Below are 12,141 nucleotides of genomic sequence, written 5' to 3'. Positions count from 1 at the left end.
TTACGTTAATTAATGTACGTACGTACACTGTGCAATGATATTTTTTTCTACATTTTTTTAAACTCGCTCATATTTATGCCGGCCCCATTATGAATGAACGATGGGCTAATTGCAAACGAAAAGCACACGAAATAGCGCACTGCAACAACAATATGTCTTTCATGTGGAACAGCAAAACGCATTTCGCAAACGGATTTCGTTACACATTTTGTCGTACCACGGGCAAAAATATTGCCGTTAAGTGACTTTGTAACTTGAATTTTTCGTTAGATGGGGTCTTTGTAAGCCGAGGTTCCACTGTACATACTATCCTATGTGAGGAAGAATAAATAAACTACTGTATATTAAAATGTTCTTGGCTGTTCCGCCTGCCTCAGTACTCTAACAGTTCAAACAGTCCTCTCTGTTTGAACCACTGGATTCACCTCGTTCACACATCATTAACAGCAATTTACATGACATAAACAAAATACATTTACGCACTAGCTGTCAGCATATTCCCTCTAGTACCAAAGTCCTGCACAAGCAATTCCACTCATATTTGTTCTTCACTCATTTGAAAACGTTTACATAGATTTGCATTCCTTCAGAGCTGCTATATAAGCAAATCTGACCCAGTCTAGCCACAGGGGCTCCTTCTGTTACAGTTTGAAGAAAGCAGCCAGGGCCCGTGTCTTTCTGTGAGCCTTACCGTGGTTCCCGGTTCTTCCTCACTAGTGTGACGAATGTGTCTATCTCAGCAGCAGTTATGTGTTTTTCCAGCAGCTTCCGGTTGTTGTGAAGTAAAGCCGTTATTGTGTCTTCTGCCAACACATCATATCCTATCTGTTTCTGCATGAAGCGAAACTGTTTGGCTATATATTCCTGCAAATCAGACAAAGGAGGGGGTAATCAATGCAGAGAAAATGTCACACTACCCAAGCTCTGAGTGAAGCTGTGCTGTTGAACCTACTTGGTTCTTCCTGTAATCCTGCTGGGAATGGCGGAGCACTCTGTAGCAAAGCCTGCAAATATGTCTAAACGGTGCGTGGCGCTGGTCTCCCAGCTCTTCCAGTCGCAGCATGGGACCATCACCGCTGTCAGTGAAAGGGGCTTGAAGAAGTTTGAAAATCTGTAAAAGGCAACAGGGATTTGTTTTAGTGCCTAAAGTGAACATTTTAAACCAGCACATAAACGGTCACATAGGTTTAAGGCCTACCTGTTTAAGAATATTCTGCTCTCTCATGAGTTTCTGTCTTTCCCTGTTAGGTTTGTTGACCATGATCTCTAAGACATCCTGCCCACTGTTGGGGATGTCTACCACGAAAAAAACTAAATCTTCCAGGAGCTTTGTCACAAACCTGGAGAGGGTACAAGTTCCAACTCAACAGTTTAGTCTTAATTTCAGTGAAAGAGTTCCTTCTATACTTATACTATCCAAATAAACAACTAACAAATAAAATATAAAACCCAATAAGAAAGTTAGCAGTCTGTTGTCATACATACCTCCTTTCATTTTGTGTAATGGTACCCTTTTCCAGCTTTCCAGCAATGGACGCCAACACTTTACTTGCATCGTTAGCAAAGTCTAAATCACGCACTTCTGCTGGTGGCACTGGGACAATGGCAAACGCTTCTTTGTCTTCTTTTACTGCTGATGTTCCAATCTGGAAAAAACATCAAATCAATCACTGTAACTGTTAATAAAGACTCATTCGCATGTTGATCCACAGCAGCTACTCACCCGTAGCATAACAGGCTTCTCCTCCTCTTTGTCAATGGGGAGGTTGGTGCTATGAACCCATGTGTTGGTGCACAGATGCCGTAGCCTCACATAGGAGCTCCTGTAAATAAGAGAGGAAGCTGATGTGATGAAATAAAACAAAAGACAAACAGAAGCTGCGAATCAGCTACAGAGCACAGTGGAGTGTGATGGGGACAGGTTAGCATAGTGCTTCAATAATCAGACTAATCATGGAGTAAAATCATTGTTAGCCCATGTATAAGCCTTTGATGCTATCAACAGCTACAAACACAACCTTGTTTTAATGTTGTGGGCATTGTGTGATCAAGAATAGATACGCACGCACATTGTATTTTCTTTCTTTAATAACTTTCTAAATCTTCTGTTTTAAATCCCGTTGTGTTTTATGAATATTAGACAGATTTAAGGAGGCTTTGAGCGTTCATTAAGACAGACAGCTCCATTCAACAAGCTTTTATTCCACTCTCAGGCCAAGACCTCCATTTTCAGCTCACAACATGGCTCACAATTAAGACCTACAAAAGACCATAAATCAACTCCTCTCTGAAAAAACACAGAAGACCATAAGCACTCTGATTAGATTTATTATTGTACGCTGTTATGTGACAAACGTGCAGCTGATAATTGTAAACAAGCTTCCTGGTTCTGGAAAAGGCTGCTTACAGTGGCTTCCTCAGGAAAGTGTGTTGTTTGTACAGATTAGCCAGCAGTGACCTGTACAGTATTATCTCTCTTACACTAAGCACTGAACCTTTACACATAGTCAAGTTTGAGCCAACTACGTCCTTCATTCTCAAAGCATCCAGCCAGCTCCACGTGTGTGAGTGAGTAAGCGTGTGTGTGTGTGTGTGTGTGTGTGTGTGTGTGTGTGTGTGTGTGTGTGTGTGTGTGTGTGTGTGTGTGTGTGTGTGTGTGTGAGAGAGAGAGAGAGAGAGGTCTTCAGCACAGGCAGCAGACAGCAGCCATATTCTTGGCAGGCATTACATAACCGCCTACTGAGGCTAACAGGCTTACCTTTGTGTACCAGTTCTGCCAGGCATTAGTTAGTCCCCTGGCTGAAGTTTGAGGGACAAGGTTATTTTAGGTTGGAGTGGGAGGCGTAGTAGTAGCCTGCATCATGCAGACACACACCTGACTATGCCACACAATAGAGGCTTTGATAGAAGGTGGGGAGAATCTAAGCTCACCTTATGTGCAGTGACAATGACGATTACACAACTGTAATGTTAGAACGACACATTCTCTCTTTAACACAATGCTGTCAGCTGGAATTGAGAAACCAAACTGAGGCTCATTATGAATAAGCCAGAGGCTTATCACCAACCTTAGGACAGAGACTACATGATATATTGCATCGTGCGACTGCTTTTGCATCATCAAATTTTAATCTAAGAAAATAAATCCAAAAAACATTTCTGCCAGATGTTTTTTTTTTTTTTAAGTGTGTTTTTGAGTGATAGTGCATGTCATCTTAGAAAACTGAAAGTTTTTCCCTTATTGTGAACACTATCCAAGCCTCAGCGGTTTCCTGTTTCATGCCATATTGGGACTTTCCTAACTCTCCTTGGTAAGTTTCACACAATCTCAAGATTACCAGTATAACATACGCACACACGCACAGACTCCATGATTTCTGAAAGTAAATAAAACAAAAAAACAAAAATTTACCCAAACAACACAACGACGTCTTTGTCTGTCTCTGGTGTGAAAGATGTGTCAGACCACTCATAACAAAACTGGCCCTTGTCCAGCCTTGCAAAACGCAGTCATCACCTCAGAAACTCCCTTTCCACTGCCGTTCCAAATTCCCCTTCACAATGCACATGAGTCAAAAGTTTACTATTGTCACTGTTTGAACTGCTGAAGTCTTGACATCATTGCGGTCTTTTTGATTAGCCAAGGTGTTGTTGAGATTTTTGTCATCTGCATATTTCCCCCATATTTTACAACATTCCTGATGCTTTTTTTCCCCCACTGAAAAAAAAATCTATGAAACCACTTATTGGTCTGATTGGACTTGTCTGAACACTAATCTTAACATCTTTTATGATTGTACACTAGGAACATTTTACTTTTGATTTCTGCATACTGTGAACTTGCATAAATCCAGTGGCTTCAGAAGCAGTATTTGTGGCATGTGTATGTGAATAAAAAAAGTTGTGTTAAATGCCAAACCTGGGCACCATGGAGTCCCCGCCTCTCAGAGTGGTAGGGTCCAGCTCAAAGATGGAGGAAATATCCATACCATCAGGAACAGGCACCAAAGTGTACATGATTTTCTCCTGTGGACCCCGCAGGCGACCACGTAAAGCTTCATTATCTCCATCCAGCTAAAGGAAGAAAGCATGCAGTGAGGAGGTGCAAACCACTAAAACACAAAATGATTGCAGCTTACGGAAAAAATATGGCTACACTATTCAACTATACTGAGGCAAAGGCATATCCAGGTTGTCTTCTTACGTCAACCCACTAATCACCAGCTAATTTGATTTTACAAATTAGATTTAATATCTGATGGAAGTTGAAAAAACAAAAACAAACAGTTGATCATACAGCTGGACTTTGCTGGACCAACAGCATGATCAAACCATAGATAACAACACTGACACCTAATGGCAATTTCACTTAAGACATGCATCAGGTAGGATGCTAGAATGGTGACACCATGTGGTTATCAAGTGCAACTAAAAATGAGGCCGCACACACACACACACACACACACACACACACACAAATGAACAGGGTGCCACCAAAACTGCAGCGAACAAAAAGACAACAAGCATGCATGATCAACATTGAGACAACAAGAAATGTTTGAGATACGTTGCTGCAACTATGTAAAGACTGTGTGACAGTACCTGGAAATTAAAGGGTGTAAAGTCCACCACCTAGAGGAGGAAGCAGAGACCCAGCAGAGATTTTAACAAGCAAGATTAATAACGGCGAGGCAACCAGCAGGGCATTGCAGAGCACTCAGGGGGGAAGCAATCAGGCTTACTTACAGAGGGCCGCTGCTCGGCATTCTCCTCCTCAAAGTCGGGATTAACCTGGCAAACATACATTAAAACAGCCTCCTCAGCATCATTACTTTTCATATTGCTGTCCCTTTGCTGTGCTTTCAACATCCCAGCATGTGTATATACAGTAACAAAGCTTTGAACCAAACATTTCAGAGTATTGTTCTGGAAGCTCATGACAAAGTAGCATGGGTACAAAGTGATAACTGCAAATCAAAATACGAAAGTAAACATGCTGACACACACCTCACCCATCTCAGCAGCCAAATAGCACCCTGTGGCCAAATGTTTAAACCTGAAAAGGCTGTTCCAGTAGCCTGCACCTCCCCTGCATGGGTCATGGTGAACCACCTGGCAACGGCAAAGCACGCAAACACAAATTACAATAAACCCGCATTATTTATTTGAGCAACATCACTTTTATTGTGCTCAAAGATAGTGGTGAACATTAAGTTTTAAGTACTCAATTATCAGAAAACTGAGCTTCAAAGGCATTATGCATTTACATAATTACTGACCTCAACTTCCCACAGTGCTTTGCTGCTTGTGGCAGAAGTCGCAGACTGCCGGCCGGTTGTCCTAAGAAAAACATATTGCTTCTTCCTATAGTCGTCACAAGTGAGAAACTTCTCCTGCTCCGCATGGAACAACCGGACTACATCGCCCTGCAGTTACATTGATAAACACACGTGGACAGTTACCATGGTTTTTAATTCTCTTTCGACTGTTTTATTTTCAAACCTAAATGTTTTTTTTAGGTTATTGTTGTTCCTATTAAACTGTGTTTCATGTGTTCTAATACGCCTGCTTTGTAGCCAGTAAGGATGTTATATGTACATTTGGGAAAAACTGCTTAATGTAAAAAAGCTCACTGACCCCCTTGAGTATTGTTTCCTTGTTGTCGCTCCATTTCATGAAGAGAACAACTTTCCAACTTGTGTTGCAATTCACAGAATTAACCTGAAAGATAGGAGTATTTTATTTTACTTCATATATATATATATAAAATAAAGTGTATGTGCATTCACCCAGAATTGGATTGACAGAAATGAAGTTTAATAAAACTGTGTGTTTTTGTACCTCATTGCACCCTGGGTTATCAACTAGCTGGTGGCTGCTTGCATGCAGAGGTTGTCCAGCATTGACGGGGTTAAGGACTACTTTATCTCCAATCACCACCTGCAGGAGCAACAAGAGAAACAAAGAAAAATGGTGCATTAAATGGAGGATGATTGGGATAACTACTGTATATTATTTTGCAATACTGAAACAAGTGGAGGAGGCTAGTTTCCAGTCATCCACTAGGTGGTGCTGTAGACCATACTGTGTGGGAATGAGCCTGAGGAAAATAATGAAATTGTAGCCCTTGTCTCTAACGTTACATATTCACCACATATGAATAAGAGCAGGTATTAGCAAATAATAAAAAGAAACTTCAGTCTAACAAACATCTTTTGATCAACAGCTGATTTGTTTTTGCTGCACACAATCTGAACATTAAAAGAAATCTGAATTAGGTGAAGTATTTTAAAAACAGTCTCACAACAAGTTTCAAATCTCTGCTTTTCAGGCAAGGAACCAGCTCAACTTTAATAGACAAACATCTACTTTCTGCAACCAGTCCAGCTGACAAGTATGAGACATTTGTCCCTCAAAGAAAAACCTTCATATTCAAACAGAATAGTTAAAGCCTTTAGCCTCTCCTGTCATTTCCACTGGTGGCGCTGGTGGAATGTATAAGTTCTGCACTGGAGCAGCCCCTGTTCCTATGTAGGGAGGATGAATCATATGCAGAAGAAAAACTGGTCCAAGAGGATTAATAAAATGCAACTTAATTAGCTGATCAGTCGTCTTAACTCTATTAGCTTCCATCCACCAGGAGTAGAAAAAGGAGCCCGAGGATTAGAGGTTATGTCAGTGTAGTGTGCGCTCTTTCCATATCACCGCATCTTACTTTCCAGGTCAAAACCTGGCACCAACAATATCCACAACATAACTACACTACTAATAGTTAAAGTGTGTTAAACCAGTAGCCTCCAATGTAGCTGCTAGAGGAAAGTGTACTACAGGTAAAGCCAGGTAAGTAAATCCACTTCTATTTAACTGCAAACACCTAAATGTTTTTCAAACTTGCAGACTTCTTAAGAGGTTGAGTGCAGTTACATGAATATTTTTTCTTTTCAGATTTCAGATTTCTTGCACCTAAAACTCCCAAACACAAATACAAAAACAATAAAATCTATAGTTTTCCATTAAATCCACTTAAAGACACTTCACAGAAGGACATTAACTGATATGCACTCACTGGTCACTTTATTAGGTATACCACTTTAACTGTAATACTAATCACTAATACAATGCTAACCACCCAATCAAATGTTAGCAACTCAAGTCAATGGACATGGACAGCACAGCCTGCTGATGTTCAAACCATTCAACTTCGAGCTGACAGGAAGACAACAGGACATCGCTGAATACGCAGCACGCAGATGGGCTACAGCAGTAAAAGACCACTCCGGGTGCCATTCTAGTCAGCCTAGAACAGGAAACTGACGCTACATTTAACACGCGCTCATCAGGATTGGACTGCAGAATATTGGAAAAATGTTGCTTGAACTGAGTCTTAATATCTGCTGCAACATTTGCACAGTGGGGTCAGAATTTGGCATAAACATTGTCACATCTAACCTGAGTATTGCTGCCGACCATGAGCTTTAGGAGCACAGTGCACCAATCTTGGCTCAAATCATTAAAGTACCTTTAAGATGTGGCGGAGGGAGACAAATCTGCTTTGTGATGCCACCATGTCAATAAGGACCAAAATCTCTAAGAAATGTCCCTCACCAGGCTGAATATCTGCCACAATTAATTACGGTAGGTCAAAGGGGAACAGGGTTCAGCCTGATACCTAATAAAATGTCCAGTGAGTGGATATAATAATTTATTACTATGTAGTTATATATTTAATAAGAACTGGCTTTCATAAAAATACATGGCTTTCCCCTAAATTCCTCTAGTATTTAACATTATCATTGTAAACTAGTAAAACTGAAGCAAATGTTTACAGTACTGACATAATTTGGGGCTACACATTAAAAATAAATAAGTAAATAAATAAACCTGAGCCGTCTAAAGCAGGTTGCTGAATGTTTGTTTGTTTTTTTGGATACTGCAAAAACAGCTGCAAGAACCCAGAAACAAACTGGGAAGACTTGAAAAAGTTTATCAGTAGTTTGTACACTCACCTGCTGACTACTAATTATTAAATGTAAACCTATTCTGGCGTTCCAATTTTCTGTGCTACACATCAGTCTACGTAACTCCTGTTTTCAAACCTCTTTAAAAGTCTAAAAATATATCCTTGATTTCTCTTGCTGAGCATAATTAACTTGACTCCCACACCCTGCTCTACCCACACTGTCTCCCAGGGATCGGAGCTTGTAGAAAGGCTGAATGTAGAACCAGGATCCCTCGTTTCCTGCAGAGTCCAGCGTCACTCTCATGGCATTCTTCTCCAACAGTGCAGGTAAGCGCTTGTTCACTGTCAGGTATTTATTGCTTTTCAAGTGCAGCAACTGTTGGCAAAATCAAAAAACAGAATCACACGGTCACAAGCCCCACATACTGTAGTCCTTGTGGGTGTCATAGACTACATTTCTGGTTACCGATGATCTCATACTCGAGTGCAAAACATTCCTTTGTAATGTGTAAAGATAAGAGAGCCTGCAACAGATAACTTTACAGCACATCTTTGTGCTGTAGCAGTTATTTAAAACGCCTCTTTCATTAAATAGAGTTATCTTCAATCTTAAATACTGCAGCTTTTCTGTTAAGCAAAGAACCTTATCTCACTGGGCCTTAAACGCACCTGAATGACATTTCCATACTGGATAACTGTCCCCAGCAGCTTTCGGTTTTCAGACTCATTCTGCTTCTTCTCAAGATCAGCAGCATGCTAATGCACAGAACAGAGGTACAGAGATGGAAACATGCAGCAGTTTTGTCTGTGCACATTTTCTACACAACAGCACAAAGTTACGCAGCACTGCAAGATGTTGGAATGGTGATGTCAGACTTACATGAAGTTTATTGAGGAGGACTGTGTCAGTAGTGCTGTTGCCTCCAGGTTTTGCTGCCTTCCAGAACTGTTTCTGTGCCGAGTATCTGTTCATAGGACACAGTTTGAAAAGGCAATCTAGGGGGGAAATAAGAAGAGGAAGGTGAAAAGTTACACTTCATCTTTTCATATCAGCAGTGGTCTGCTTGACCTCAGCAAACAGAGGAATGTGTCAGTAGAACAAAGCAAGGTTTTGGCAAATGATGACCTGTGTGCAATTTAGTTTGATAGTTTTAAATGTTGAAAGACTAGAGAAGCCTTACTGAGTCGCACCAAACACTGTACATTCCTGAGTTTAATTTTGAAAAAATATATATAAGTTATTTTGTCAACACTAATGGCACAGGACACTCCTCTCCAGAGTTTGTGATATTCAGTACTATATAGTACTTTACCCTGCATTCATTTTACAAGATATAACCTTAATACAATATCATACTAGAAAAAGTTGCATTTCCTGCTAAAATGCCATGTAGCAGAAATCATGTCCCAAAAACAGCTGAAGAGGCTGAACTGCCTGCTGAAGATGGCTTTATTTGAAAGGGTACACTGAAGAGTGTCAAGAAAGCAGAGGGAGCAAGAGCGGGGAAGACATGCAGGTAGGAGTCGAACCTGCACCGCCCGCTCTCTGGGTGTCTGCTTGCCCCAATGAGGCAAACCTGCACTCACCCCAGAGAGAGATATGACGAGAGAAAAAACTGCTTCAAATCCAGAGTTTGAAATCTGAGAGAAGGACAGATTTCCTATCCTGAAACAAACGTAATTCATGGAAAAACGGTAAACGGTATCAAAAAAGTTCTTTCAGTGTCAGTAGTGTCTGAAGATATACTGGCACATGGCTCATGTCTCTGGAGTTTAAGAGATATGACGAGTTGAAATGTTAAAATTTTAAAAACTATAAAAGTTATGAGCAACAAAAGATGTACCTGGCATTAGCAGAAATAACAGAACAGTTTAAAATTTGAATGGTTAAAAGGGAGCAAAGAATAAAGAAACAGGAACTCAATAGGTTGAATTCCTACAGCATTCACCCAACTGATGTAAGATAAGTATGAACATAAATTTCACCCACTGTCACAATGAATGCTGGTCAGCTGATTGGTCCGATTGCCAAAACAGTTTGGCTCCATAACAGAGTTAATCCCTACAGACGTACACACTAAAGTGCCCTCAAAGTTTACAACATTAAACATGTTTAAAGCTTTGGGTATAAAAAGCTTTGAATTTTATGGACACCTACTTCCTAAAGAATGTGAGAGTTAGGAATATGGGCAGATTCAGCTGGCTTACTGTGAGGTACATGCAGTAATATTTAATAGGCGAAACTTATTTTTTAGAGTGTTACATAGCACTAATAATCAGCTATGTGTGACTGTGCGGTACATGGACAGGCTTGCTAGTATTGGCTGATGACTTATCCAACATTTCATCCAAACATGGTAAATTGTGGCTCCAAGTAACACAGTGATGGACAAAAGGCTAACACAGAAGCTTGCAAATTGCTAAATCTAAGAACCAGTGGTTGATTTCACTGTGACACCGACGACCTGAGCATCTTCACATTTAGCTGTTCATGTCAGGATTAAGGATAAATTGCCAGTCTCTCAAAAACAACGCCTCAAAACAGTGAACTACTAAATCCACAAATAGTAATGATTATAACAGTAGAACAAAATGAAATTGAGTTGTGTTGCAGGTATTTATAGATAATGTTTGCAATATGAAGTAAATGAATCGTCTTTTATCTGGTCAGACTGAATTACCCACTAGAAGCAAACATGCTCAATTCTTTATAGTATACTGTAGACACTGTACTGTATATGGTAAGTGGAACAGGAGACCCAGTGAGCTATAAATGTGGTACAGTTTTTTTAAAGCCCGAGTGGATGCTGCTGTTGGAAATGCAGCCACTGCAGGAGCGTCCCAGAGTTATCTATCATGTGGCATGGGTAGAAGAGGGAGGACAGGATGACAGGAGGCCAAGGATCAATAGAGAAAAGTGGGCAGTGGCAAAAACATCTGTCTGATGGGGTAGGCAGCCAGGAAAAGACAAAAATAGACTGGGAAGGACCTAAATATTACGGGCAGAGAAGTATTTGCTTGAAGGAACGATAATAACATGAGAAAATAGTGTAATTTACCTAAAAGACTTGCTACATTTTTTACAGCATTTACCACAATTAGGCTCAACCAAAAGCGAAAGAAAAACAAAAAGAGATGGAAGTAAGAAACTAACACATTACAATCGCTAATGAGCAAAGTCCTTTCTTATAGAGCAGTTAAAAATTCAAATTTTTCCAAATCCAATCTTTGAACAATAAAACTCTAAAGCACACCTTTTGCACACTTAACCAATTAATATGCAAAGGAAATCACTGAAATCACTGAAATAACAAAATAAAGAGATTTATATACACTTTCCTGTCATCATTGGCATTTTAGAGAGCATCACGAGCTGTCATAGCAGAAAAATACTAGTGGATCCATTTTACTGAATGGTAGCGTCATTCTACTCTGTAACATCAGTGAATAATGAAAGAAAAAAAAAAGCTAAAGCAGTATTTCCTGTTTTAGAAATACTGCATTGTAGAAAATGAATTTCACATTTGGCCTCTGATTTAAAGCTCGCAATTTGCTCCAACAGAGTGAAGTGAGGCAGCCCTGATCCCTGATTCATAGTAATAACACTGAATTTTATCTGGGTTTAGGAAGTAAGATGAAGCTACAGAGACTTCTACAGAGAATCATATTTTCATAAAATGAAGGCCTTACACAGTGCATCCAATACAATACCTATGCAATACCCTTTTACGCTAACATGAGGGCAAGTGAGTAATTTTTTTACTCATAAAGACCACTGCTTCCTTCTCTTTTATTGGTCCCTGTCTCTCTGCCTTAGCTCTGTTAAGCCTACCAGTGTAGTTCCCCCAGGCATCCTAATGTAACAGAGCAAAACAAAATCCTCAGAGTTGGTGGTTTTCCCAACTGATTACTTAACATTTCCTGTTTCTTTAACAAGCTAATCATGACAAACTTCAAAAGGAGATGTCAGTGCCTGAGTGATGGTTCTTAAACATCTCTAATTCAATCTCTTGCTTGATTTCATGACTTTGGTTTCCTAATTCCCAACTGAAAGCTGTCATAAAAAACAACCTTTTTCATTAATTTAAATGGTTCAAATTCACATTTTTCATTCCTCATGCGCACTCAAGCCCTACTGAAAATACTTGTGAAGAAATAATATGTTTACTCTGAGCCTGGAA

At 40.0% G+C, this 12,141-nt stretch overlaps 1 protein-coding gene across 3 annotated transcripts in view; it reads right to left on the bottom strand.

Moving 5' to 3' along the window:
- Nucleotides 1-12,141, bottom strand: part of itpr1b (inositol 1,4,5-trisphosphate receptor, type 1b) — an 80,095-nt gene that overhangs the window by 56,336 nt on the left and 11,618 nt on the right. For all 3 annotated transcript variants that reach the window (XM_035905036.2, XM_006784730.3, XM_035905037.2), the window contains exons 4-18: nucleotides 8,841-8,956; nucleotides 8,630-8,716; nucleotides 8,178-8,336; nucleotides 5,842-5,940; nucleotides 5,638-5,721; nucleotides 5,280-5,426; nucleotides 5,008-5,112; nucleotides 4,747-4,791; nucleotides 4,603-4,632; nucleotides 3,920-4,074; nucleotides 1,724-1,823; nucleotides 1,486-1,646; nucleotides 1,199-1,340; nucleotides 953-1,111; nucleotides 692-864 (exon numbers count right to left, since the gene is read on the bottom strand). In XM_035905036.2, the coding sequence (XP_035760929.2) occupies nucleotides 692-864; nucleotides 953-1,111; nucleotides 1,199-1,340; nucleotides 1,486-1,646; nucleotides 1,724-1,823; nucleotides 3,920-4,074; nucleotides 4,603-4,632; nucleotides 4,747-4,791; nucleotides 5,008-5,112; nucleotides 5,280-5,426; nucleotides 5,638-5,721; nucleotides 5,842-5,940; nucleotides 8,178-8,336; nucleotides 8,630-8,716; nucleotides 8,841-8,956 (1,762 nt within the window). The remainder of the gene's footprint in view (nucleotides 1-691; nucleotides 865-952; nucleotides 1,112-1,198; nucleotides 1,341-1,485; nucleotides 1,647-1,723; nucleotides 1,824-3,919; nucleotides 4,075-4,602; nucleotides 4,633-4,746; nucleotides 4,792-5,007; nucleotides 5,113-5,279; nucleotides 5,427-5,637; nucleotides 5,722-5,841; nucleotides 5,941-8,177; nucleotides 8,337-8,629; nucleotides 8,717-8,840; nucleotides 8,957-12,141) is intronic.

This window comes from Neolamprologus brichardi, chromosome 5 (assembly GCF_056152115.1).
Source record: "Neolamprologus brichardi isolate AB-2024 chromosome 5, ASM5615211v1, whole genome shotgun sequence".
NCBI classification, from domain to species: Eukaryota; Metazoa; Chordata; class Actinopteri; order Cichliformes; family Cichlidae; genus Neolamprologus; species Neolamprologus brichardi.
This window is presented reverse-complemented; position numbering and strand designations above follow the sequence as displayed.